Here is a 25,623-nt window from a genome sequence, read left to right on the forward strand (position 1 = left end):
GCTTACCCATAAAAGTGAAACAGACAGAAAAACAACAAAATGTTGCACATGTGTTTATTGTCCATAGTTATACGAATGTCATGCAAATCTATAACATGCTTTTGCAGACTGCACAATTCAACCAAGTTTCAAACTACTTTAGGCTATTTGAGGCTTTTGGGGTTTATTAAAATGTGTAAAGGTATTTTGAAATGCTATAAAACGTCCATTTGCAGGTTATGGGTCACACTAAAGTACATAGCTGAACGCATTAGAATCCATGGAGAGTATATTTTTTGATGATAGACATGTTATATTATTCTCTATTCTGAGTGAACATGCCCACAACCAATAACGCCAATAGAACATAAATTCAGGCATTGCAAGTCACATGGATAACAATAGCTTTGAGTGCCTACCATTATGTTCGCTGAGATAATCGAGTGATAGCATAGATACGACACAAAAGTGCACAGATAGTACATTAGTATGACTCGAAGTTGTTTAAGGCCATGTAAGTCTAAAACGAAGCACAGCAGAGAAGGGCAATGGGTTGTTTTGCGCTCAAACTCTGTAGTCAATCTCAGCATTCGTTTTATTATACATCTCATAAATAGCATCGACTGTAACAGAGAAGTTGATCAGGAATTTTTTCACTTTTTCCAGACATTCCTCTTGCTTGACTTCGCGGCCTTTGGAGAGCGCCTTCAAGAAGTCCGATCTGTACGGGGCAGCAAACAGAGCCGCCTAAAACCAAACGCAAATGTCAATTCTATTCCAACATAACAGTAGTCTGCTATTCTGCTCCCAACAACACAACATTAGCAAGCTAAGAAGATACAATGTGAGTTACGTTTAAAGGAAAAAATTGTAGTGTTATCATCATTAACTCGACGATATGGTTCTTTTTTTTGGGGGGGGGGGGGTTGTAGTTTGTGGTGGAGTAGAACTGCACAGGTACAGGTGTTCCTAACGTTTTGCCCCTCTCATATGCGAAAGACAACCAAAAGTTAAAATCTAAAAATTTAAAACACCTCTCAAAATGATTCAGTGCATCAGTGGTGGTAGCAATCAAAATTGAGCATTATTATCATTATAAAGATAGAATTTTTTTTTTTAAACCTTCTCTATACAACATATTGGATTTCAATAGGCTCTGCACCAGTTTAAAGCTTCCTGGTTCAAATTTCAACTCAGATCCTCCTGTGTAGAGTTTCCAAGATCTCTCCTGCTTGCATATTGCTTGGGTATTTCCAGATACTTTGGCTTTCTCTCACGGTCCAAAACCACGCACTCTAAATTAAGTGAGCACTATGAATTATCGATTAGCGTGCATGTGATAGTCAGCAAGGAAAGCCTCCAACTCACCTATAACCCTAATGTGTAGAAGACCTTTTGAAAACCGATGTATGGATAAACTGTGCACATCTACTTTTACTGTTTTTAGAGCTTGTGAGTCGATATCTCAGAACTCACCCTGAAAAGCTGTTGAAGCCACCAGCTATGATATCGCTTCAATGTCAATTCATATGCTTTGGTCACGTTGACTCGGATGAGATTTGGGTTGTTTTCATCCTTTTCACCATCCAGCAGGCTTTGAAGGAACACTTGGATAAAGCGTAGACTCCTTGAGATATGTAAAGAGATTAATGAGCACACACTTTGTAAACTGAAGCATGACAGTATGTGTTACACACGTGATTTAAACATACAAACCTTTTCAGCCACATGAGTGCCAACGTGGCTCCAACTTTGGGCCATTGTGTTCCATACATTTCCTTCTCGGCCTCCAAAATCTGTTGGAGGGTCCTGAAGTGTCCTGGGTTGGTGTCATAGACAGCCTTGACTTTCTAAACATTTGAAATATACGGTATTTTATTTTGCATGTTACGATCTTCTGCATGGATTCCAGCGAGTCTATTTCTGCTTCCACAATGTCAAAGGCTGTGCACATCTAGTATGTTGACCTTAAAGGGAATAAGAGTAGTAGTCGGCCTTGTTCATGCCCAAATGCCCGTTTCTTACTGCACTCGTGTGTGAAAATACAAAGTACCGGTATACCACATAACAAAAGGTCCACCCACATGCACAATTAGATTGTGCTGTGTGCTAGACACAAAAATGGAGCTCTATATCTTAGGCTGGCACAGTGGTATCGGTGTCATAGTATTGGAGCATGACAACAGAGGCACAGTATCTGCTAAAAATGCCGATACCAGTAATGATACAGGATACTGTTATTGACTTGCATGGATGTGCTTTTTGTTACCGCTCGCGGTACTTAAGTGACTGAAGCGCATCAGCAAATGTGCCATCTTTGACCAGGTATATTCTTTCATCTGAAGCAGAAAAGTCAGCAAAACTAAATTTGACTTACCGGTATTGTTACTTGTACTTACTGTAATATTCGCTAATATGTCAGACTTGATGGGGGCAAAGATAGTCGGGCCAAGACAGTCTGCGGACAGATTGTATCCAAAACTTTAGAGAACTCAACTTTTCAATTTCATTTTCAATTCATGCAAGCATTTTCCAAAAGTGAAGAAAGATTTACCACAGGTGATTAACCTTATAACCCACACCAGAATGGACCAGCTATAGTGTCTCTTTTCATAGACCCATTAGTACAGTAGTATCATTTCGTTGTTCTTGAATTAGGCTACTAGACAAGTGGAGTGTTTGGTGTCAGGATAGTGAACAATGCGAATGTGGACCCACGTAGGGCTCGCTCGACTCACGGGACTCTTTCAGGCCATGTCAGTCATTCCTTCCTGCTCATGAGGGCATGTCGTGTTTGGGAAATACAGCAGAATTTTACTTAACTTTCCAGATATCTCAGCAAGGCCCACATTAATTTTGCAAATGTGCTTTACATGTTTTTAAAAAAAAAGCAAACAAATCCACCAAAAAGTAGAATTTGCCCCAAATGCCTCAACCTTTAGCAGGAACCCTAAGTTCTGCCGTCGCTCAAATCAAATGAAAAAATACCAGACAAAAGTACCAGACAGTGCCAGTCATAACCTCATTTCATGGCTGAGTGGGCCAGTAATGGGTCATGGCCAAAAGATTTCTGGGTCATCAAAAACAATGAGGTACAAGAAGAAAAGTGTTCAATATTGACATCAGATTTTGTTCCTCTAAAAGGTTTCACGTAGCAATTTCCATACACAACCTTTGGCATATTAATACACAATGAAGTGGCACAAAGATGCCCTGCGCCCATGAATGGGCAAGCGGAACTCAATACCATACGAATCATTTTCACAACTTCAAATCCAGGGCAGGGAATTAAATTATGCATGATAAAACAATTGGAGACAGCTTGATGAAGAGAAATGTGATCCAAATAATTTATTGTTTGAGGAAAAAAAACAACTGTTTCATTGCAACCACTGGACAAAGCAAGCAATGAGATCGTTTTCTGAATTCCAAACAGTCATAAGCACCTAAATGCAAAAGTACTTTTTAACATTGCATAGTCACAGTTAACACTCCGTCTAGTCCCGTACCTAAAAATCATAAACATAATAAATGATATCTCTAATTTTAGGCACAGACTCAACAACATTGCATAATATCAAATGATACCGCTTCTACTAACATGATAGCATACTCACCAATGAATGTTGGAAGGTAGGTTGCAGCCTCTAGAAAAGGTCTGGTTTCCACTTGTCTGTCAGCTGGCAATGGTCTGAACTGGTGCTCCAATAGCAGAGCCATGGTGTCTCGCCTGCACAGTCGCTTGTCCACTCAGAGGTGAAGGTAACAGACTGATAGACTTACAGTGACCATGAGACTGGGTGACGCAAACACACTCTCTCTCACACACACACGCACCCACACACACAATCAGTTTATACAAACAATAGACACATTTTATTGGTGTGCTGATTTTAAAAAAGGGGAAACCCGGGATCAAGTGTTGCTGCTAAAGCTTGACCATTCAGAATTACCAATTCCTTGTAAAAGTCTAACTTCAGCAAGTATTTTAAGTCAGGGATTTGACGAGAATTACAGTCAGACTGACAACCTTGATTAGAATTTAAATTCACTGTAATTGACCATTTGTTTTTTTATATCACTTATCCTCATTACAATGTAGACAGGTGAGCTGGACCTTTTCCCAGTTGACTTTGAGTGAGAAACTGGGTATGCCCTTCATTTGTTCCTGCAAAAAAGAAACAACGTTGAATGAAGTCAACATGCTTGGGATTTCTGTGTAAAGTGAAGAAAAATTCCCATTTTTCCACAATGTTTTTTTATTTATTTTTTGCTAAAATGAAAAAACAAAGGTGACCCGGTGGTCAACAGGTTAACGCGTCGGCCGCAGAGTGCAGTGCTATAGCGTTCGATTCCGGCTCCGGCCTTCCTGTGTGAAGTTTGCATGTTCTTCCCGCGCCTGCGTGGGTTTTCTTTAGGTACAGTCCTCCGGTTTCCTCCCACTTTCAAAAACATGCAGGTTTGATGGAACGCTCTAAATTGTCCCTAGGTGTGAGTGTGAGCACACATGGTTGTTCGTCTATGTGTGCCCTGCGATTGGCTGGCAGCCAATTCAGGGTGTACCCCGCCGACTGCCCGAAGACAGCAAGCAATGCCAGGGTACGTGTGAGTGACTCGATGGGATGCAGTACATATGCGTTTTTACGTCATAAAGTGTAATTCCACACCCATTACAATAGGAGGCAGCAGAAGCACTGTCACTGTCAGACTGTGTGTGAGTGTTAGCGGTATTGTTTTTTATAGTTTTTTTTCCCCCCATCGAGCACAATTTAAGAAACATGGGCAAATATGTAACAGGGATGAAAAGAAAGCCAGACATAGGTGTTAAAACAATGTCAACAAATATAGTCTTTGATTAAAGGCCATCTACATTTCTTGCTTTTGGTTGTCCCGAGACTGTTAATAAGGCTGCAATGTTGTGCAGAGGTGTATTTTACAACAATTTTAGAGACGAATGATGGGCTGGGGGAGGGAGCGAAATTTGTCCTTCTCTCAAGTTATAAATTTTCTTTTTTACCGGACACCCCGAAAAGCCAATCGTTATTTTACACGTTTTGGACTCTCCGACTGTCCGTACCAGCCTAGGAGCGAGTAACCAGGAACTGGAACTACAATCTAACGGCGGTAAGCACGGATGACTCCGGTATAACGCCCGTTTTGAATATGCTTGCGTTTTATTGCAAAACTGTGGTTGAAGTGAACTCAAGAGAAAATACATGTCACCTGGCTTTTTTGGAGCCAAATGTTTAAGAGAAGATATATTCAGTGTGTTTTGTTAATTGTGTGCTACGCTAACGGTTGTCTGTTGGATGCGTTTGCAAGCAAAACAGAAGCTACGTCACGTCGATGGAGCTAGGAAAGAGTTACCTATTTATCGTTAAGTCAGTGTGTCTTTGCAGGTACATGGCTTTGCCGACCCTCTCCACATATGTGCCCTATCGGCAAAGGGCGCTTGGCATACAGCTGGCCTGGAAGAGGGAGCAACAATGTCGGAGGCGGGAGCAGTTGGCCCTCAATGCCAAGTATTTCAGGGACCAGAGTGTCCGCACCCATTTCCACACCGAGTGGACCTCCCGGCACTCGTTCGAGCAGAGGTAGACAGCACACAACAAATGTCATTACTTGCATTGCATTGCATTGCATTGTTTGAAATGTGTATGAAGGAGCCATATTAACCCTCCACCACCCACAGACCCCCACCACCAATTTAAAACCGTTCGCTGGTGTCTGAAAACATGTCTGTGGCGTGCTTTTGTCAAAATTAAAAATAATTAGAAACATTTGTAGGGCATGTTTCTTGCCATAGTCGTTTTAAGGGCTGATCTCTCTAAAATTTTGTGTCACCCTTCATCCCACCCCACCTACTGCTGAACCAAATGGCGAGTCCGGTTTTCGTTAGATTGACAACGACTGAGTTAAGGACCTGCTGGCTCCTTCATGCAGCAGTCGTCTCTTCCGCTGTGCTCGGTGAATTTTTACGCGGCCATCTGGTTGCTTATAGTAAGTAACTGGAGTGTGGAAAACCAGCCAACAAAATATTGCCAAACCCAAACACTGTCTTCTCCCCTGCCTTAACAACAACTTCATTTCAAGTAAGTTGACCCCATGGGTTGTCCAGGGTTAAACAACACATGAAGCAGAGAATTTCCAAAATATATTGATATGGTTGAGAATCAAGATTTGGGAGAAGCTAACACTGATTGATTAACAAAAAAATTAGAGGTTTGTACTCAAGAGTTTTCTAGCTACCCCATCTTCCTCCAACATTCCAAAAACATGTATCTTTGGGAAAACTGTTGATATGATTGTCAAGATGGTGCATTAATCATCCAGGGTGTTCCTCACCTTTTGGACTATTTCAAAACTGTGTATCTTATCCATGTTTTGCAAGCACGGAAGTCTGAGGCAAAAATGTATGTCTGTGCTTTGCCAGCATGGCTGCATATTGTAAACAGAAGCTGGAGGATGACAAAGCAAACAGTCTGGAACACCGCAGGATGCGACTCAAGCACATGCTTGAAGAGGAGCAAAAGCAACTGGACAAAGAGCTGGATCTTTTGCTACCTCACAGGGGTGTAATGGTGAAAAAAGCAGATCCGCAGCATTTAAGAGATGAGAGGAGAAAAAAGGTAGATGAAGTCAATTGTTAGAAGCATATTTCCTTTCTGCCTGTGTGTTATGCTCATTATTGTTCTTGTATTGTACCCCTAGCTAGCACAGGAACTGCTCAAGGAGCACCGTAAAAGAAACAACGCTGAATTGCAACAGGTAGCCAATTCGATTTTGGTGGGGGGGAATTTTAAACTATCTAATTAATTGCCTCGGAGCAAAAGAAATCGGAAAATGATTTTGCCTCAAGCTGTGATAAACAATGCTGTCTTTCTTTAGTAAATGATAAACCCGTTTGCCGGTTTTGTTCAAAGATCTATTCTGTCCATGTTCTTCTCCGCTTTTAATTTGTTCATAGGCTGAGACGGCCTCACAGCAACATCAGATTGTCAACCCATTGCAACTACTAATATCTGAAAAGAAACAGGTAGGATAGCCAGCAAAAGTTGTCGTTACATCATTTTTCTTGTGTCATTGGTGAGCTCAGTTTTCAATTTCAAATATTCTGACCTCTGTGCTCCTAACATAATTTGTAGTTGAATGTTTAATTTCTTCAAACATTCAGCAAGAAGTGGAGGCGCAGGAGATGTGTCGCTTTCAAAATGAATGTGAGAGGACCCGAAGAAAAGACCTTGAGAAGATCAAACGGGCTGACCAAAATGGTAACCTTGAAGAGCGTGAGAAAGCACAGAAACTTCACCAAAAAATGGAAGAACTGAGACTGATGGAAGAAGAAGTACTGCAAAATCAACAAAAGTAGATGTTTAGGGGAAGAAAATGGTACGGTTAAAGTTCAAATCATTTCTTTTCTTGTCCAAGGCAACTCATTTAAAGAAGGAAGAAGAAGCTTTTCAGGTCAAGTTATGGGAGGTGGACAAGATGGAGGTCGAGAGGAGAAAATTTGAGGAAAGGCGCAAGAAAGCTGAAATGCGGTAAGGAAAGTGCTTTTCGGTACATTGGCATTCAGGCTGGTGGCAGACTTTGACTATTTCTTCAATTAGGCATTTCCTGGTCCGACAATATAGAGCTCAGCTTAGGAGGCGAGCCCAGCTGGTGCAGGAAGAGCTGGTGAGTCTTTCAATAGTTGTTTATCGAAGAAATATATGTGGTCAACAATTTGCTCAACTATGCGAACACTGGTGAAAGCTGCAATGGTCAGGAAAAATGAATAAGGAAGATGTATCTGATCTGTGACTTCAAAAGTGTCGCTGTGTATGTCTTCGTACCCTCCAGGAGTCTGACCATAAAATCCTGGCAGCCTTTCTTAAAGGAGAGCAAGAGAAGGTTAGCATGGAGGGGGCGCGAAGAGAAAGGGTCTTTGCTGATGCCGCCTGGATGAATCGTGTGATTGAAGAGCAGCTTGAGCTGGAGAGAGAGCGGGAGGCCGAGTTGGACTTCCTACACAGGTGAGCAACAGCTTTCACCAGGCTCTCCAAAAGAGACTTTGCTTTTGTTTCGAAATCACTCTCTCTCCACGACTTAGTGCTCTATGTCATGAGTCGCCGCCCATTTTTAGTGCTGTTTGAATGCGTAGCGAGTGTGTTATTCCCTACATAGTGCAGTCATTGTATCACACAATGGAACGAAAAGCAGTGAGCAACAATTATCTCTAGAAAATCAAATACATTCCATGATGCATTCTGCTGATACAGAAAAAAAGATCTTCTGTTCCTGGGGTATTGTTTGATTTTTTTAAATGAATGTCATGTTGCCAAATTTTCTTGAAGTTGAGCAACAAAGATGGACATAAAATGCTTTGTTTGCATGACTTTTTGAAATAAACATCTTAAAACGATGTAATGTCATAACATATTTGCTCAATACTTAATACAGAAATCCACCAGCTGATGTTGAGGCGGCATATATACTGTGTGTGTATGTATAAAATAAAAATAAAAAATCTTCAAAAAAACACCGCTAAGTATTCACAAAGCATTTTCCGCGGGGTGGGGGGGGGGGCAAACCAAAATTACGAATATTGGGGGGGGGGGGGTTAAAAACATCTGCGGCTGCCAAACCGCGGGAATGTGGTGGTTTACTGTATAGTAATTAGGGAGTAGGGAATGAGTGAATGATTCCAAATGTAGCCTTCTTCGCTTGCACACTTTAACGTGCCTTCCAATTCAGGGACGAAGCGCAGCGCTTATGGGAGAAACGAGAAGCAACATGGGAACGAGAGAGAAAAGCCAGAGAACTACTCATGCATGAGGTGCACTTGATTCTTACGAAGCAAATTTGATGTCACAATCTCTGAGGGCCATTGCAAAACATTACACAAGTCACAAAAGGCTAAATGAGCATTCTTGTGTTTGGCTTGTGAAAAAGGTGCTTGTGGGAAGACGGCAGCAGCTGGAGCTGAAAATGCGGAAAAATCGCGAGGGGCAATTAGAGTCCCTGAGGAGGCGAGAGGAACTGATCCAGGAGCTTGAGCTGGAGAAGGAGCTCAGACGCCAAGAGAGGGAAGAAGAGCAGCGCCGTAGAAAAGAGCAGGTGCAAAGAAATTGGCGCTCAGGATTTGGATCGCTGCGTTAGAATTGTTATGACTGATCAGGCCATCGAACGAAGATACCTCGTGTACATTTTTTGACGATGTAATGCAGTTGTGGCGTGTGCATCCTGCAGGAGGAGGAGGAGCAGCTCCAAGAACAGTGGGAGGAGCAGTGCAGGATAGAGGATCTTCAAGAGGAGCTGGATGCTCACTTCATCCATGAGGGGGCGATAAAGCAGGGGATAATCAATAACGCATACCCGCCAAAGGTAAACTCAACATTCGGTGAACATGCTCTGGCTGGAAACTTTCAACTCTTAAATGTAAAGACCAACTAACCCCCCCTCCCCTCCTCCATTTCAGGTATACAGTAAGCCTCGAGTAGTGTGGACATGAGCAACATCAAAACATTATTTATTCTTTTTTTAAATCACGGTCATTGCCTGTGTGCCATCTTTGTCACGTCAACGTGTTCAAGAGTATATTTTGTACCTTCAACATGTAGAATTAATTTTAATAAATACATTATTCCATGAATTCAATGTTGTCTATGAAACAAACACTCTTTCGGAGGTGCATTTTAAATAAATTAAGTTTATTTAAAAAAATTATTTTTTTCAAAATGTAACTCAAACAGCTCCTTCATATACAGTACAGTAATTCCCTGCACTCACTCCATTCAGTAACATTAAGTTGTGCTAAACAACCAGGAAACATGACATGGACAGCTCAATCTGATAATGTTGCACAACACAACACAGATCAGAGCACAACACACGTGGACTTACACATTGTTTTTAGCTCTAGTTGTAACGATGCCAACACTCTAGCGGCACACAGACTGTGTCATAGTGCAGAGAAGAAACCTTTTCTTAACGGTGGACCACGTGAACGTCGAAGGCATTCCCAGATTTCGTGAATGCGACAGGCGCACTGCTGACTGGCTACACAGACTGACGGGTACATCAGGGACATCAGCTTTTCCACTCCACAAACTTTTGCACTGCAAAAGCTGCACAACTACGTGTAAATTAGAACTGAAAGGAAGCAACAAAAACATGATCCCAACAATGCGCAATTGGGGGCATATTGTTCCTTTCGCGCTTAAGTGTTTTTTTTATTTTTATGTTTTGGTTTTAATTTTACATGCCTGGCTTGCGCACTTTTTAGGGGTGGGGATTCTCCCATCCAGACTTCAGACACACCTCCCATGTGTTATCTGAAAATTTGTGCACAACTACCAAAGAGGCATGACTCGGTGAATTCTGAGGGTCGCTCTAATTTACACATCGTGAAATTTTCGCAAGACGTAAATTCCATCGAGATCCATTTGGAAAATTGCGTCGTGGATCCGGAAGTTATACTGATCGTCACAGGGATGGCACTACATGGGCGTTTCTATAGCCTCGTCACAAATCTATGTCATCCAGTTATGCTCCTCCAGCATTTTATTTATATTCTAAAATATATGACTTATTTTCTCAGCAGCCCTAATTATCGGCCAATGGGAGAATCCAGGCAGCAGACCTAAAAGGTGTGCAGCAAATCTGACACATGGGGAGAATATGCGTATGCATATGCGAATATCCTTAATGAGGGAACATTTACAGTATAATGCGTTATTGGATGGATTTCCGAGTACTGTGCTTCATCCTATTGGCTTAAGAGGATTTAAACCTTAAGTTCAATTGTGCTATTACGGGTGCAGTAAAGCTCAGAGAAGGTAAACAGTCCCATCTGTACCAAATTGACCAAAAAAAAAAAAAAGAGATTTTAAATAAATGAAGGCATGCATACACCACAAAGATGAAAACAAAACCAGAATGAACTAAATATAAACCAAAGTGTGCCGCCACCCTGTCAGTTGGTGTTCTCCTTAGTGGTGATGGTGACAAGCTGTTTGGCCGCCTTGGCGATATCATAAGCACATTGGATGACCTGCTGGGTGACGAGCTGCATGTCCGGTCCTGGGCAGCCTTCTGGTGGCACCGCCTTCCTGCATTCGCTCTGAAGCCTGCACGCACTGGAAGTCAACAAGCGCAGAGAGCTTCTCACAGTTTCGGAGCGCGGCCTCTGTGGAGAGAAGTGAAAACGGACACCAAGGCTGCAGATGCCATTGTTTTCTTGTCTTTTCATTTATATCGTGATAGTTTTGAACAGTTTTCTTACCTTTGGAAAGAGTGCAGCCATTTCTGTCACAGCCACATGTATTCTTTCTGAGCAGGGTATGAAGCTGTGGGAGATCAAAATGCTCAATTATACGACGGTTATCAAGTCACAACACTGTGCAGTCGAAAGTCGAATTACTGTAAATCCATGCACAACATTTCAGGCAATATGGTGCAGATTTTTGAGTCACCTGTTTCCGACATATTCACAACAAAAGACAAAAACAAAATGGATAACATTTGTCATTAGAGAGTTCCATTGTCGTAAAGATGTTAAGAGAAACAATGATAAAAACAATATCAAGACCTATAAGTGAACTCGACTGAGCTTTGACTTAGACCTCAACAAATTGGAAAATCATGGAAAATGTATTTTAGTTGTTTAATTCAAAAAGTAACGCGCATATATTCTAGAGAATCTTGGCGTACAGAGTGAAATATTTCATGGTTTTAGTTTTTAACCATTTCGACGACTTGAGTTTAGAGCTAGCCAAGACCTCAAATTTACCACGTCAAAAAATAAATAAATAAAAAATATTACTGACATTCGTCCAAAAATGGCTTTCTGCAAAATACTTTTAATCTGTATCAATGTCACCTTTCGAATCAAACTGTTCTTGGATATTCTTATTGAGATGCACCTGCAAAAGCATCTGAACATGTTAAATGGTTTTCCCATGCAAACGTTTTCCACTAAACGGGCAAATAGCTCCGTTTCCAAGGATTTTTTTTTCACCCTTGGAACCAGAGCATCATAGTCCAAATCCCACAGCAGATGGACACAAATTGTAACCAGTTGGTGGCAGGACGCCAGCCTCAGCCTGGCTACTCTCAAGGTGACCTTTCAGTCCGCTTCAGAAATTCGGAAAATGCAAAGCATCAGACCCAAATTAAACTCAGTTTAACGTAACATTCTAGATTTGTCTTAACCCTTTAATGCCTGACCCATCGAGGAATAGCCAGAAAAATCAAATTTTTGGGAACTGAGATGTTCATTAACCCTTACAACAAAATCCACAAAAATATTTTTGCCATATTTTGTTTTAGATATTTGTTACAACACATTTATAAGCATTATGTAGATTACATCAAAAACTGAAAATTTGGGGAAAATCATATTTTAAACCTGCAGTATCAAATTTGATACAGATGATTTAATGTACTATAAAGAATGAGTTACATAATGAAACTGCATGTATAAAATATGATACGAATGGCATTATAGGGTTTTAAATTCCTTGGGTTGTCTTTGTGTGATATTAAAACTGCTTTGATGAACTGAAACCTTTGTGTGTGATAACTATGCAAACAGCACAGCAATCAGGAAGGCGAGAAATTCTTTTTCACAGCACTCTTAAGTGTAAGACAGAGATGTTATGTTAGGGATAAGCATACCAACATATAAATGGCCAAACGAACAAACTCATGCCGATGAAAACCCAACCGTGAATCAAATCAAACACTTATAGTGGCAGATGGTAAGAAATATTGTTTGTGGGTAATAATTTATTAGTGGGTAAGAGAGGGAAGAAAGAGCGGAGGCGGAGGAAGATCAAACTGTGCCTGGGAGGCAGGGACAGAGGCCAGAGTACCAGGGTGAGAGTTCGGGGGATCGCAGGCTGAGTGGATGAAGGGGGGCGGGGGGCTTCTCAGCCCAGGGCACCAGAGTGCTGAAACATCCCAAACTGTGCCTGAGGCGGCGCACGCCTTCGCGCTCGCACGGTCTGCTGACAGGCATGAGGCCCGAGGCCGCCGAGTGAAGATGCCAGACAAGTCAACAAAACGGAAGGCGACAGGAGAACGACAGATGCAAGAGGTTTGAAATGAAGTCCGGTGGAAACGGAACAAAAACCTCGTCGGATCTTTCTGACCTCTCATGTTTGTTATCCTGAGCTGCTCGCAAGAGCTCCTGAATATTCTTGGTGATCTGCTCGGTTTTGCGGATGACGTCCTCGGTGCTGGGAAGCGTCGCGTCCGACTCCACCTCTGCGTCATCCAGCTCAGGGATGGAGCTGCCCTCCCGAAGCCGGCCACTGTTCCTCAGCCTCCCTCTCCTGCACATACTGCAGCGGGAACGCAACTTTTGGGCTTGCACTCAACGTCTTATTAACGGAGGCAAAAATGTTTGACAATCTTACCCGGAATCGTCCACCTCAGACTCGATGAATGCATTGTCATAGTCGCTTTCAGGCATGCTGCTCTGCTTCTCTAACTTGGAGGCCTGCAGGGGAAGCGATTGATGGCGCACGTCATTGAGAATATAAACTAGAAACATCTGTGGTGAAAACACACAGTGACTGCTCCTACATACTCACCCCACTAAGGAATTAAAAATAATAATAATTGCAATGATTGTTTATAAGTGTTGCCAGCAAGAGTGTGCTCAAATCACAACTGTGATAAAAACAAATAAAAGCTAGTGCAGAAGACGTCTGAAACTAGCTCATAAAGCTGGAAAGGAAGAGTGCACAATGTCAAAGCCATTTCCCTGATTACCGTTAGTACAGTTAGATTGTTTAGTCTGCATGAAGTAATCGCAATCGCTGACACCAATGGAAAACCATTATTTGGGGAGGTTGGAAGGGGGGGGGGGGCAATGCTGCATCTTTTACCAATTAGGTTTGCACTTTGCCAGAAGAAATAAGACTGAAATCCTCGTCTGGAGACAGCAATGATTACATGAGATGACATACTGTGAAACAAAGGCTTGTTTTTCTAGCGAAGAGAGCTCGCGACCAGGATGAGAAAGTCCAGATGGCTTCATAAAATAACCATCGAAACAAAACGGGAAAATAAGCACAGACGATCAAACCTCAGAGACACCATTTCTCCCTGACTTTGTAGTATGTATACATGCGCAGCACAAACGCAGACTCTGGATCACGGGCAAATATGAAATTACACCAGATACGTTTAGACGCAAGCCACAAACTCCTGGATCATCACTTCGAAATCAGACCCAGACAGATCATGCTGGTTTACTGCGCAAAGTGGTTTTGCATTGTTGGAGACAGCAGCACCAAGACTTGGCACTGAAGCTACAAAAAAGAAAAAAAGAAAATATTAATCGGTATTCACCACTAATCGATCTGTAGAAGGTGGATCGTATTACAAAGTGGTGAGCTTATATTTTTCAGTCTTGATGGATGTGGTCATACACTGTCCAAAAACAAAAAACAACTGGAGTTATTTTGGGCTAAAACAGTAATTTAACCCTTTTGGGGACAGCGGTTACTACAGTAGACAGCTTATTGTGTTATCAGGTTACAGGGTGCATGAAAGGGTTAAGATGAAACTTGAAAATATAAATTAGTGACATTTCGGGCAACAACGCTAGTTAGCACAACAACTCAAGCAAGGTGTTTGCTTCAAAACAATTTGGCGAGTTGTTTTCACTTCTCTCTTTAAATTGGAGGGCAATTGAAGGGACAGTTTTGTTAATTTCTGACTTTGCTGATAATGCAGAAAAGCCCATTTTCACACTTCTTGACGGTGTACAGGTAATCCGTTGACAATGCCATATACCTTATTATTCTTGTCATTTGCAATGGTGTAGAATTATGATGTTTTGTTTTGTTTTGTTTTTTTAATATTTGGGTAAAAACACATTTCAGTTGTCAGTGCTTTTAATACGCAAAATTGGGTACAAGGTTACATTGGGTGGGTTTACCCACAGGAATGTTGTGGCAAGCGAGTGTATGCAACATTTTCGGCAAATTCAGCAGATGTTTGTCACATATTGCGACATATTTTCTGTATTCACCACTATTCCAAATAAATTATTTTTTTTTCTTCCTTGACCATTGTGAGTGACGCTGATGAAGGCATGCGTTTGATAATGAGGTGACTCATGCAAATTGGCAGGCAGGAAGCAACGATCTATAAAAGAGTGAGGCAGAAGGAAGGTGATGAAAGCACCCAGTGGACTTGCTGCGTCCCGCAAGGTGAGCCCCCCCCCCCCCCCACCCCCCGCGTGAGGAAGTACTTAACCTTTAGATTATTTTCATCCTTGGACCAGGACAGGGTGGACGGAAATGAGAGGAGGGATGAAGATGCGGTCATAAAAGGGCCCTTTTCCTTCTAAAGACGTGATCCAAATCACATTTTAGGGAGACAAAAGATCTTGGTTAAATGGTAAAAACTAAAAAGCTGTCAATTATTTCGAATTGAAGCAATCAAAAGGATTTGACTTGGTTTGAGGTGTAATTTAAAGAATCTTATTTAAGTAAAGGGAAGAAAACCCTTCATGAAAAAAAAAAACCTCAAGTGGTTTTAATAAAAAATAAACATACCGAGCGTTTCCTTGTTACGGAGCACATATTGCTTTAAAAGTTTTGAAATCACCTCTGGAAGAGAAAGTATCTTCATTTGAACCAAACGGGAAGAAAAGCTGATGAGTTTGCCATGCAGTACAAAAACACAGTCTTTGTATGGTTGTTTTAATGCTTCATCAACATAAAAGACAGTACAAAACTGAAAACGATAACACCATCTGCAAGCAAGTACAAAATAATGGAATGTCTAAAAAAAAAAAAAAAAAGACAACAGGCACACCAGCAAACAACACATGTACTTTGTATGTTGGTAACGGCCTTGTTGCCTTATCAGAACCAGACAAGATGAGGTGTGAGAGGATGCAATTGTGACTTTAGAGAAGCCCACAATGAAAAGAAAAGGAAATGGGAATGGAAGACACGGAGAGGTGAAATGGGCCCAGTGGAGAGGAAAAAGCGAAGGGATGCAGGGAACAGGTTTTACTTACATGAGGTGGGAAGGGATGCAGGGTGGGAATAGCCTCTTCTGGGTAAAGACTTTCCCCTTTAGGGAGATAAGGCTTCAGGCCCGAGCCGGTCTCGTACATACTCATGGGCCGACTTGCCCGAGCTGATTGCCGGCGTTTCAGGGCTGAAGGAGCGGAGGGGTCGGGATAGTCTGACGTGCTGGGGATCTGATAGATATTGGCTGTGACCTGCCGCCTAAGAGAGGTGTTCTCACTTTGCAGAGATTGCAGCTGGAAGAGACGGTCAGCAACACACTAAGAGGTGCTTCTCAGAAAAGCAAGCCGTCATCCACTTCACATCACGGGAGGATCGTTTTTCTTTTAAAGCTTAACGTGGAGAGAAGCCAGTGATAAGCAAGCAAAGGACTGATTGCGCAGGCGGAAGTGGAATCAGAGGTGCCGTCACAGATCAAGCGTTAACAGCAATGGAGTTTAAGGAATGGACTAAAGAAAGAGGTTTTCTTGGCACTGATGTTCACGATTATATCATAGTGCAGCACTACATTCGTACCGGACTGGATATGGATTCATGTTGAAGATTGGAAGAAAAATCTATTCATCACATGATATAAGGACCACAACACTATCATGTTTGCCGGATCAAAATATTCCTTTTAGAGATTCCTACAATACTGTGCTGTGAGAAGACTACACTGAATATTTACTGGACAAATGAGAATGACCTATTTCACATTGATGGAAATAAACTACCTTTCCTGTCCAAACAGTAAAAAGTAATCTTTTTTTTTTTTTTTTTGGTAGAATAAGTAAAATCTAGGTCCCAAATGGATCATGTTTGCTTAAATTACTTTTTAAAAAAATGATACGTCTATATTTTCTATGAACCATTTGGAAAACAAATTCCATCTGTCCAAAATGTTCAAAAACATGACTAAGAGCACATAACAACGTGATGAAGCAAGGCACACACACATACAAATCACATTAGTCATTATCGCCTATGTAATGAATTAAAACAAACAAACAAACATGCATTTTCAAACATTCTTGTTAGTAAGTTGACAACATTCGTAAAGAATAAAGACTTGTCAATTGTGAAATGAACTGGAGTGATTTCCTCCTCTTCGGATGACTACAAGTGAGCATGCTGGCCGGCAAGAGAAGGAGGCTGGCGCAGAAGGGTGTCACAGCAGCCTTCCTGTTCACGTAGTCACGCAGGGCTTAATTACATGGCACAGGTTGGGCCGCTGTGCCCCCCCCCCCCCTCACACACGCACATATCCCCACCCTGACTCAGTCCTGGCCCTCGGTGAGGTTAGTGATCTTATTGTTGGAGCCCGGCGGATACCTTTTTCTGCATCAGTCGCAGCTCATCGCTCAGGTTGCTGTTGGCTTTCAGGAGATGCTGAATTTTGGCCTCGGAGGCCGAGAGAGCGTTTTTCACTTCAAGGTACTCCTGCATGGTGATCGGGCCATCAGAGAGGTCAGAGTCCAGGCTCTGTGGGGATCGGAATAAGCATCCATTGTTTGGATGGTGCACACGGTTATCTCATTAAAGGCGTTCATGGTTTCACTGTGAGAAAGTAGAAGCGCTTCACCTTGGTCCTATCTCCTTTACTTGAAGGAAGCTCTTGGTCTGTATCCTCATCGGACGCTACACTATCGTAGTCGGGCTGATCATTATCCTGGCTGTCACTGCACGGCCTGCCAGACATGTTCTTCAAGATGAGTTCCACATTATCTGTAATTTAAAAGACACAAATTGCAATTAGGTCTTCTGTGCTCAAGGTTTTGTGTCAAACAAAAAAAAAAAAAGCCCTGCTCATCCCAGTAGAGGTTGGAACAGTAAACCCAGATCTGACTTTGCATGTAGGCCAGCCTGTGTAAATAACGTGACATCGTAGCAGCATGACGTAGTGTTACCCGGCAATCTACTGTCGACAACAGAAAAGGAATGTGACACAGTAAACAACAATGTGGCACCGGTACATCCAACGTTTTGTGTACTTTCTTTTTGGCATATGACTTTTAATTACAAGAAGACGACGAGACTTGTTTGGAGAACATTGTTGTGTTCCTGATCCTTACATGGAAGTGATGATTCTGTCAATAAATAAAATAGATATCGAATTCAGCTTGGCGGCTGGTGCTATAGTACAGACGGTTGTTTTGGTACCCATTCACAATTTCTAACCAGCCAAAATAAAGTAGTAGGAGGTGAACGATGGAGTATGGTCGAAATAGGGATTTAAGTACTCACCTTTGGAGTTGGCTGCTGAATTCCCTTGCTGTCGCCTCCTTGCATCACTTAGGATGTCAATCACAAGAGTTGCAAATTCGTGTGCGTTGAATCGAGCAAGTTTCTGGCGTCCCTGAAAGAAAAAAAAAAACGCCGCCAACAAAAAACAACTCAGCATTATGTGGTCAGTCTGGGAAGTAAGAAAGAAAATATTTTGCGATGCTAACTTGCCTGGTTCCTTGTGGATGAATACTCTGGATTGACAGGAAGGAAAGGCACCACAGTTGTCTCCGTCACGAGGGCGCTGTGATTCTGTGTTGCTAGCCACACTTCAAGAGAGTGTGACAAACCAAATCAATTCAGTGTGGGTTGTATTATTATCGGTGTGAATAGAAACAGTTCAGAAAAGAAGTCAGCGCAGAACACCCCTCCCCCCCCCTTCCATGATAAAATTAAGTATGACGCATTAAGGAAGTGAAGATTTTACACATACTGGGCGTATTTCCCTCCGCATGAGTGTGCTCGCTCATGCCTGTGTACACAACACCAACAGCAATCTTGACAACAATCTACACATTTGTCAGGTTTGCTGCCCCCCCCCATCACCCCCTGCCCCAAAGAAATAAATACATCTCTGTTTTGCCATCACTTCAGAGTGATTTTCTCCTATTATTGAAAGAGTATGTAGTCAGTGAAAAATATCAAGCTGTTTTTAAGTAAACCAAGTAGCTCTTAGTTTTACTGTATGTTACTTTTTAACATCTTACAGTCCAACAGGCTCTGCAGAAACCGTTACCTGCATCAGTCTCTCGCCTGTCAACCTCATCATACACATCCATGGCCAGCTCTTCAAATAAATGATTACTTAGCTGCAAAAGAGTAACAACGTTGGATTTTTAATGTGGAAAGAGACTAAGTGAAAAATATTGTCAAGTGCGCCATCACTTACTGACTGTAGCTTCTTCTTTGCTGCCTTGGCCAGTTCCGATAGATCCAAACTGCTACAGTGAAATAATATTCATCAAAATGCTGCTGAAACCTAAGGGCGAGCATTCATCTGCATGCCATTTGATCATACTTACACGTTCCTAATCCATCAACAGAACGCATAAGAAAAAAATGAACAGCATCATTTAAATGAAGACATATTTGCGCTAGTTCTAGGACAAGAATAAAGGCTAAGTGAGTTTCGTGTGACATATTTGTAGGTGCTTCGCTTCCTAAGACGCAGACAGTCGATGTTTCAGCGAGTCTCAACAAGCCACTTCAAAGCTGAGACAACTCCTAGCTGGTGAAAAAGCCTTGCTTTGCAGTTTCAAGTCAAGTTAAAACCACTCAGGAAGAAAAGATGACGTTTACTAGCTTACCTGTCAGCCATTTGAGGAACGATGAAGTGCTGCCCGCTTTTATGATCTTAAAGGAACAAGAATAATGTTGCGCACTTCTCAAACTCAAAAGTAGGAAAGTCACATACAGTACATGCTCGACAAATCTCTGATCACTAGCAACGAAAACTGCAAATGTCAGATGTAAGAAAACATCAGGTAAACATGAGTTTCCTGAAAGTATCTTTTGGTGTTTAATTCCTGCTTGACTCTTAGTTCTGACATCAGTTTAATTTAAATCAAAATGATTATTCGCTAGCACCGTCCAAAAATCACTCACTGGTGTTCAAGGCTTGCTGACAACAATGTCTACATTTTAAAAGCAATGCCAAACTTATACATTAGCTCTCTCAAGCCTCTAAAGTTCAAAAACGAAAAACTTGTGCATTCAAATTAGCATCTGGCAAGTTTCCACAGCGGATGGAGAGCCACATTTGTAACTTCGCCCAAAAAAAAAAAGAACAATATTTTCTATTTTTTACTCTATATGCATCATTTGCATCACTTTAATTTGAATCTTAGCGAGTCACAGAAATTGCAGCACACCTGGTTTTCTCCCACACAGGTAGAAGGCCAACCGATCCGTTAGCTCATACTGAATCTCCACCAGTCTATCTGCCAGGTCGTGGTGGCCCGCCTCCCTAAAATGACACGCATTCAAACCCTAGTGGAACCAACATGACTTGCTTGCGCGTAATAATGGCGTGACTAACCTCGCAAAATCAATGGGAGTTTTGCCGTTGCTATCAGGGGCTCCAGGATCTGCGCCGTAAACAGTTAACAGTTCAGCCTGAGAGACTTGTCCTGCCTTTGCTGCCACATGCAAGGGAGTGTTTCCCTTTTCCTTGAAGACAGAGAATGTGTTCGACTCAGCAAAACTCAGCAAGAATAGGAATTTAAATGAGTTAATATTTGGATAACATAAAGTGACTGTTGATTAAAAATGGGGGCTTTTTACGTTATTTTTGTTTCGCTGACCAAGTTGCGGATGACAAGGGAATGACGACAGCCTCAAACTAAGGCTCATTGGGAAGCGATAGGAGGTTACATCTAAATTGGAGGGAACCTTACTGGGTGAAAAAAGTTTGCTTGAGCTCCCAGAGAGAGCAACCGCAAACAGGTCTCAAGATTTCCGGTGCGAACGCTTGAATGAAGTTGCTAGAATAAAGAAGAAAATAAATGAGACTTCCAATGACCTGATGTTATATTTTTCTTGTGAGCAGCAGCAGTATCTCTCCTCACCTTACTCAGATCCTTGGCTGTTGAGCTGTCATCCTCCCGACAAGGCATTCGGTGGACAAACGCCAACATTTGATATTTGGCTTTGATGAATTCTGACTTGTTGGGGCTATGAGGAACACATGAAATGAAACAGTTCAGAGAGAGACAAGTAAGGAGCAGTGAACGTCATGCAGGGAACACGTTAATAAGTTTCAAATCAGAACAACTCACTGTAATTTGTCCTGGGGGTTGGCCTTGCGTTTTCCACTCATCACAGATGCCGGGTCCAGAAGGGAGTGCTCCCAAATTGAATTAGCACCATTGCTGTACAACATCTGAACCATCTTGATGAAATGAAAAACAAACACGGAAACGGTGATTCAGAAGAATGGTGTAACACTTTCTAATTCCGGCCAAAAGCAATGAACTTGTATGCATACTACCAGTCAAACGTTTGGACCCTTTCTCATGCTATTGAATTAGAATCTGCAAATTTTGGACCGGTTGCGTATAAATGTGCAGTCATTGATTTATGTAAGTTCACACAAAACAACAAAACAAATGAGTAATCTCAAGTTGTGCTGTTATACTACAGGTGGCTCAAATGATACAACACAAGAGGAAATAAAATAACTGGAAGCGTAAAAAGATTTACTTGTAGCTGTGTAGGAGGCCATGGCGTGTGCGTCAGGTGACGGACTTGTGAGCTGTGTCTGCCCAGACTTCGATGAACACTGCAACACTCATCACAAATCAACACCCCTCTGTTCACTGAGGCCCAGCGGGGTTCTGTGAGGAAGGGAACAGACTACTTACTGGCTGTTAACTGTTACTATGTGAGATATAAAATAAAGACATCTGCTACAAACAAGTACCAAATGCTGTTTGTTTTTTTAAATTAGAATTGTAATGCAAATCACATACTATACTTACCAAGCTAACGAAAACAAGCACAAAGTCAGCTACAACAAAATTAACCCCCCTCATCCTATTTGCTCAGACTCTTCCCCCGAAATGTGCAACAGATTTCTTCAGTTTTTCATTGGTAAGGCCTCCACAGGTTGGACTCTTGTTTCAACTACCACATTTGACCCCTCTGTTCCTGTTCCATGTTCAGCTGTGTTAAATTCTTTTGAAGCTCTGTCCTTGACATTTTTAGAGGATGTGGTTCGCCAGACTAAGTCATATGGATCCCTTTGTGATTCGGTTTCTCTGCATTTCTTTAAGGTGATTCTCCCGAGTATTGGTACATTGGTCTTGGCCATTATCAACAGCAGTCTGTCTTCTGGTATAGTTCCCCATATTTGTGGGGCAACCCTTGCTCAAGAAACCTGGCCTTGATCAAGATGTACTGTCAAATTTTAGGCACATTTCCAAGCTGGCTTTCATTTCAAATATTCTGGAAAAAGTGGTGCACATGCAATTAAATTTTTTCTTGGATGAACATAACGTCTTGGAGGTCTTCCAGTCAGGTTTCATGACGATGCATAGCACAGAGTCAGCCCTGTTATGAGTTTTTAATGGCAACCAAATGACACTGGTGACTATGTGTGTCTGGTTTTATGAGATTTAACTGCAGCATTTAATACAGTGGATGACAGTATTCTGTTGGCTTGTTTGCAGGACCTGGTGGACATCGGCGGTAGCGCCCCTGAGTGGTTTAGATCCTATTTAGCTGACAAAACCTTTTGTGTTAGCCTTGGTTGCTCTGAGTCACAAACTGCCCCACTGTTGTGTGGTGTTCCACAGGGCTCAATTCTGGGGCTTCGGCTCTTCTCACTTTGGGTTCCATCTTAAGGAAACATGGTACAGTATTCCCTTCCACTGCTAGGCGGATGACTGTCAGATCTATGTTTCGCTGAACAAAAAAGACACTATTAGAAGTACCGAGAACTAAGCGATGGCTCAGAGGGAATCGAGCCTTTACCATTGCTGGTCCCTCTCTTTGGAATGACCTCCCACTGAACGTTCGGCAAGCCCCCTCATTGCCCATCTTCAAAATTCACCTTAAAACTAATTTTCATTTCTTGGTTTTGACTCAGCATTAGAGTGATTTTAGTTTGACTGTTTTTGTGCTTTCTACTGTCTTACTAATTTATTGCTTTATTGTTTGGTGTTGTATGAATTATTTTTGCTCCATATACAGCACTGTGTATGCAGCGGTGGTTGTTTTAAAGTGCTTTATAAATACAGTTGAGTAGTGAGTTTTTGAATGTAATAATTAATGATGTTCAACAACCATCTCAGAAAGTGCCTCTTACAATGGTGGTTTCCAACCTTTATTGAACCAAAGCACATATTTCACAATGGAAATCTCACACACCACTTAGCAAAAATGGTTATCGGGTTTAATTATGTACCTGCGGTCATTTAGTGGAAACGCATTCAATTTTCTTACTATTCTTATATGTGGTGGGCATATATAAATTAACAAAAAATGTTAGTTATGTCAAATTAATTGACATTGGATAATTTCCCACAGCACGCCTGATGATCTCTTACGGAACACTAATGTGCCACGGCACAATGGTTGGGAGTCACTATACTCTATTAGAATGTTACCTTCCTATCATAAGGAACAGAGAGTGGAGGGCTTGGCATGCAGATACAGATTTCTACATAACATACATAACCTGTATGTATGTATCATAACTGTACTGCAGAGCGCCGATGCGTATTTGGAACCGAGAGTCGCCGCTTGGAATTGAAATGGATTTCCATGGGACAGGAGAAGTGAACCAATCTCTTTTTTCGTCAATGGATGCTACAGCTTCTTGTTGACTTTGAAACTTAGCTTGTAGCCGACGTGTGCACATTTTGAGCATGACGTCTCTGATCCACTGGTGAGAGGACACTTTGATTCTCTCCTCTTTCATCTCAAACTGCTTCAAACAACAAAGCGTGTGACGGAAAAGTGGTTAGGACTGCACGACTGTCTGTGTTTTATGTTATGTGTTGTGTTTATTTATTTTACTTTATGTTAACTGTTTTGTTAAGCGCTTTGTTACAGCTGCCGCTGTTGTGAAAGCGCTATATAAATCAGCATGTATTGTATTGTATTGTATTGTATTGTACTGTAAGTGATCAATTATGTGATATTGATTGTTGACTGACATTGACAGTGGGCGTTAGATTTGAGAGTCACTATTCAAAAAAACAACCACCCTGACCTGCATAATTATAAGTGTGTGTAATTCACAATTAATACTCTGAATTCGGCCGGCCCTCCACTACAGGCAACAAAACGTAAGACACATGAGTGGCTGATGCTGCACCAGGACAACTGCTGAAATATAGTGGAAACATCTGTAGGGGTTACTCGTCACATTCATGCCGTCTGGTTGTAGTTTAAAGAGTCCCATCCAAACTACTGTTCAAGACCGCTCCGCTGGTGGGCCTCCTTCACGCTTTCCTCAAACAAGTGCTGCTAAATTTAATACCAGATCTTGAAAATCTAAAAATATTCACAGCCAACAACTGGTCACAGTTGCAAGGGAGGGGCAAGTAAACCCAGCTGCTGTGGAGATCTTAAAGCGTAAGAATATCAGGATGAGTGGAAAAGGGGGGTCTAAAGCTTGAGGAATCAAATACATTTTCAATTTTAATAATTTGTGCTTCTGTATGTGTTTTAATGTATAGTTCTTTTCGGATATCCCCTTCAGAAAAAGATTTCCGAACTGAAAACACTCAGTCAATTCATTCAGCATCCTGTCTGGCTTCCTGTGCTTGCTGAAAAACATCACGTCACAACTACAGAAAAGGGGATTTCACACAGAATGAAAGTGTTAATAGTCTGGATTCCAAATTCTGTAGATCTTTGATTGTAAATAGTTTGCTGCATTTATTTTCATAACGAATTAAGGAAAACATTAATACCCGATGGTTTTCCCTATTAAATTGAGTCATACCATTGATCTGTAGCCAAACAAATTACGTTCGCGTGGGATCTACTGTCTAGGAAGCAAGAAACAAAATAAAACAAAAAGGGGGATGATTATTATATTAATTCACAAATATGAGACAATGTTCTATGGTAATATTATTTTCAAAAACTGGTTCGTCTTGATGTCAACACAGCCACAGACGGAAATTGAACAAGAACTGACCGCTTGAGGTCAAATAGCATCCTCCCCTGGGAACTCGGATAGATGTCAACAACACTAAACTTGTCACACACTGCATTTAACAGTAAAGTAGACAGTAGCGTGGCTGGGCCGAGCACTAATAATCCGATTAGAATGAGAAACGGGGTGTGATACTAGTGGACCAAGTGTCAGGAAACCACACGTCGCTCAGCGTTTCGAGAACAGATACGAGCTAATGCTGACCGTTCGATTATAAGGTTCACTTACCTGGGACGCAACAGTCTGCACACAGCTCCGTGTTCCTCATGCGTTTGGACATCTTAAACAGCGGAAATGCTTGCAGAAATTAGCTCAGTATCTTGGAAGTACGCACGCTGATCATTGATGACTCCCTGGAGATGCCTTCCGTGTTAGCTAAAAGCTAGCCAATTAAAGGATACCCCAAACACCGAGACGCTACGTCCGATTGAGGCTGTTTGGAAAACCATTATAAAGCCATTCTCCTTCAGCACTGAATGCTGAGTCACTTAAAGTTAGCTGGCTTAGCACCTGGCCCGTCGACAACAGTACGCCCGCTTAATGGGACGCGTTGCGGTCTGTGGTAGACAGACAGCAGCAACACCACAGAGAGCTTCAGTCTTGTATGGTAATATATGAACCCTCCCCTAAGTCTGCCAGGATACCCTTTAATTCATGTAAAGATGCTGT

General features: G+C 41.8%; 3 protein-coding genes across 12 annotated transcripts; 1 reads left to right on the top strand and 2 right to left on the bottom strand.

The window, feature by feature from the left end:
- Positions 1 to 40: 40 nt before the first annotated feature.
- gltpa (glycolipid transfer protein a) lies at positions 41 to 4,713 on the bottom strand. Its single transcript, XM_086110803.1, has 5 exons — positions 3,597 to 4,713; positions 2,379 to 2,437; positions 1,696 to 1,829; positions 1,456 to 1,606; positions 41 to 726 (listed from the first exon to the last, which is right to left on the bottom strand). The coding sequence occupies exons 1-5, from the start codon at positions 3,697 to 3,699 to the stop codon at positions 544 to 546; spliced, it is 630 nt and encodes a 209-aa protein (XP_085966929.1). The 5' UTR covers positions 3,700 to 4,713; the 3' UTR covers positions 41 to 543.
- Positions 4,714 to 4,949: 236 nt separating this feature from the next.
- On the top strand, positions 4,950 to 9,613 carry tchp (trichoplein, keratin filament binding). 6 transcript variants are annotated; one of them, XM_086110797.1, is made up of 13 exons: positions 4,950 to 5,103; positions 5,379 to 5,573; positions 6,413 to 6,608; positions 6,691 to 6,747; positions 6,947 to 7,015; positions 7,154 to 7,324; positions 7,408 to 7,520; positions 7,590 to 7,656; positions 7,822 to 7,994; positions 8,716 to 8,797; positions 8,914 to 9,078; positions 9,211 to 9,345; positions 9,440 to 9,613. In XM_086110797.1, exons 2-13 carry the CDS (start codon positions 5,383 to 5,385, stop codon positions 9,470 to 9,472), a joined length of 1,452 nt encoding a protein of 483 aa, XP_085966923.1. In that variant the 5' UTR covers positions 4,950 to 5,103; positions 5,379 to 5,382; the 3' UTR covers positions 9,473 to 9,613. The 6 variants fall into 6 exon arrangements, with proteins under 6 accessions (XP_085966923.1, XP_085966927.1, XP_085966925.1 ...); XM_086110801.1 differs by having other exon boundaries at positions 6,435 to 6,608; XM_086110799.1 differs by having other exon boundaries at positions 5,101 to 5,122.
- A 37-nt stretch (positions 9,614 to 9,650) lies between these two features.
- On the bottom strand, positions 9,651 to 25,541 carry git2a (G protein-coupled receptor kinase interacting ArfGAP 2a). 5 transcript variants are annotated; one of them, XM_086110795.1, is made up of 21 exons: positions 25,183 to 25,541; positions 21,486 to 21,619; positions 21,062 to 21,174; positions 20,852 to 20,957; positions 20,681 to 20,767; positions 20,323 to 20,453; positions 20,156 to 20,250; positions 19,592 to 19,637; positions 19,174 to 19,225; positions 19,021 to 19,093; positions 18,456 to 18,553; positions 18,246 to 18,357; positions 17,584 to 17,726; positions 17,334 to 17,483; positions 16,007 to 16,255; positions 15,235 to 15,324; positions 13,383 to 13,465; positions 13,116 to 13,307; positions 12,837 to 12,971; positions 11,246 to 11,309; positions 9,651 to 11,149 (listed from the first exon to the last, which is right to left on the bottom strand). In XM_086110795.1, the coding sequence occupies exons 1-21, from the start codon at positions 25,232 to 25,234 to the stop codon at positions 10,937 to 10,939; spliced, it is 2,418 nt and encodes an 805-aa protein (XP_085966921.1). In that variant the 5' UTR covers positions 25,235 to 25,541; the 3' UTR covers positions 9,651 to 10,936. The 5 variants fall into 5 exon arrangements, with proteins under 5 accessions (XP_085966921.1, XP_085966918.1, XP_085966917.1 ...); XM_086110792.1 differs by lacking the exon at positions 12,837 to 12,971 and having other exon boundaries at positions 19,174 to 19,222; XM_086110791.1 differs by lacking the exon at positions 12,837 to 12,971.
- Positions 25,542 to 25,623: the final 82 nt, after the last annotated feature.

Source organism: Hippocampus guttulatus, chromosome 5, assembly GCF_054856545.1.
Source record: "Hippocampus guttulatus isolate MCC_2025c chromosome 5, RoL_Hgut_1.0, whole genome shotgun sequence".
Taxonomy (NCBI): Eukaryota; Metazoa; Chordata; class Actinopteri; order Syngnathiformes; family Syngnathidae; genus Hippocampus; species Hippocampus guttulatus.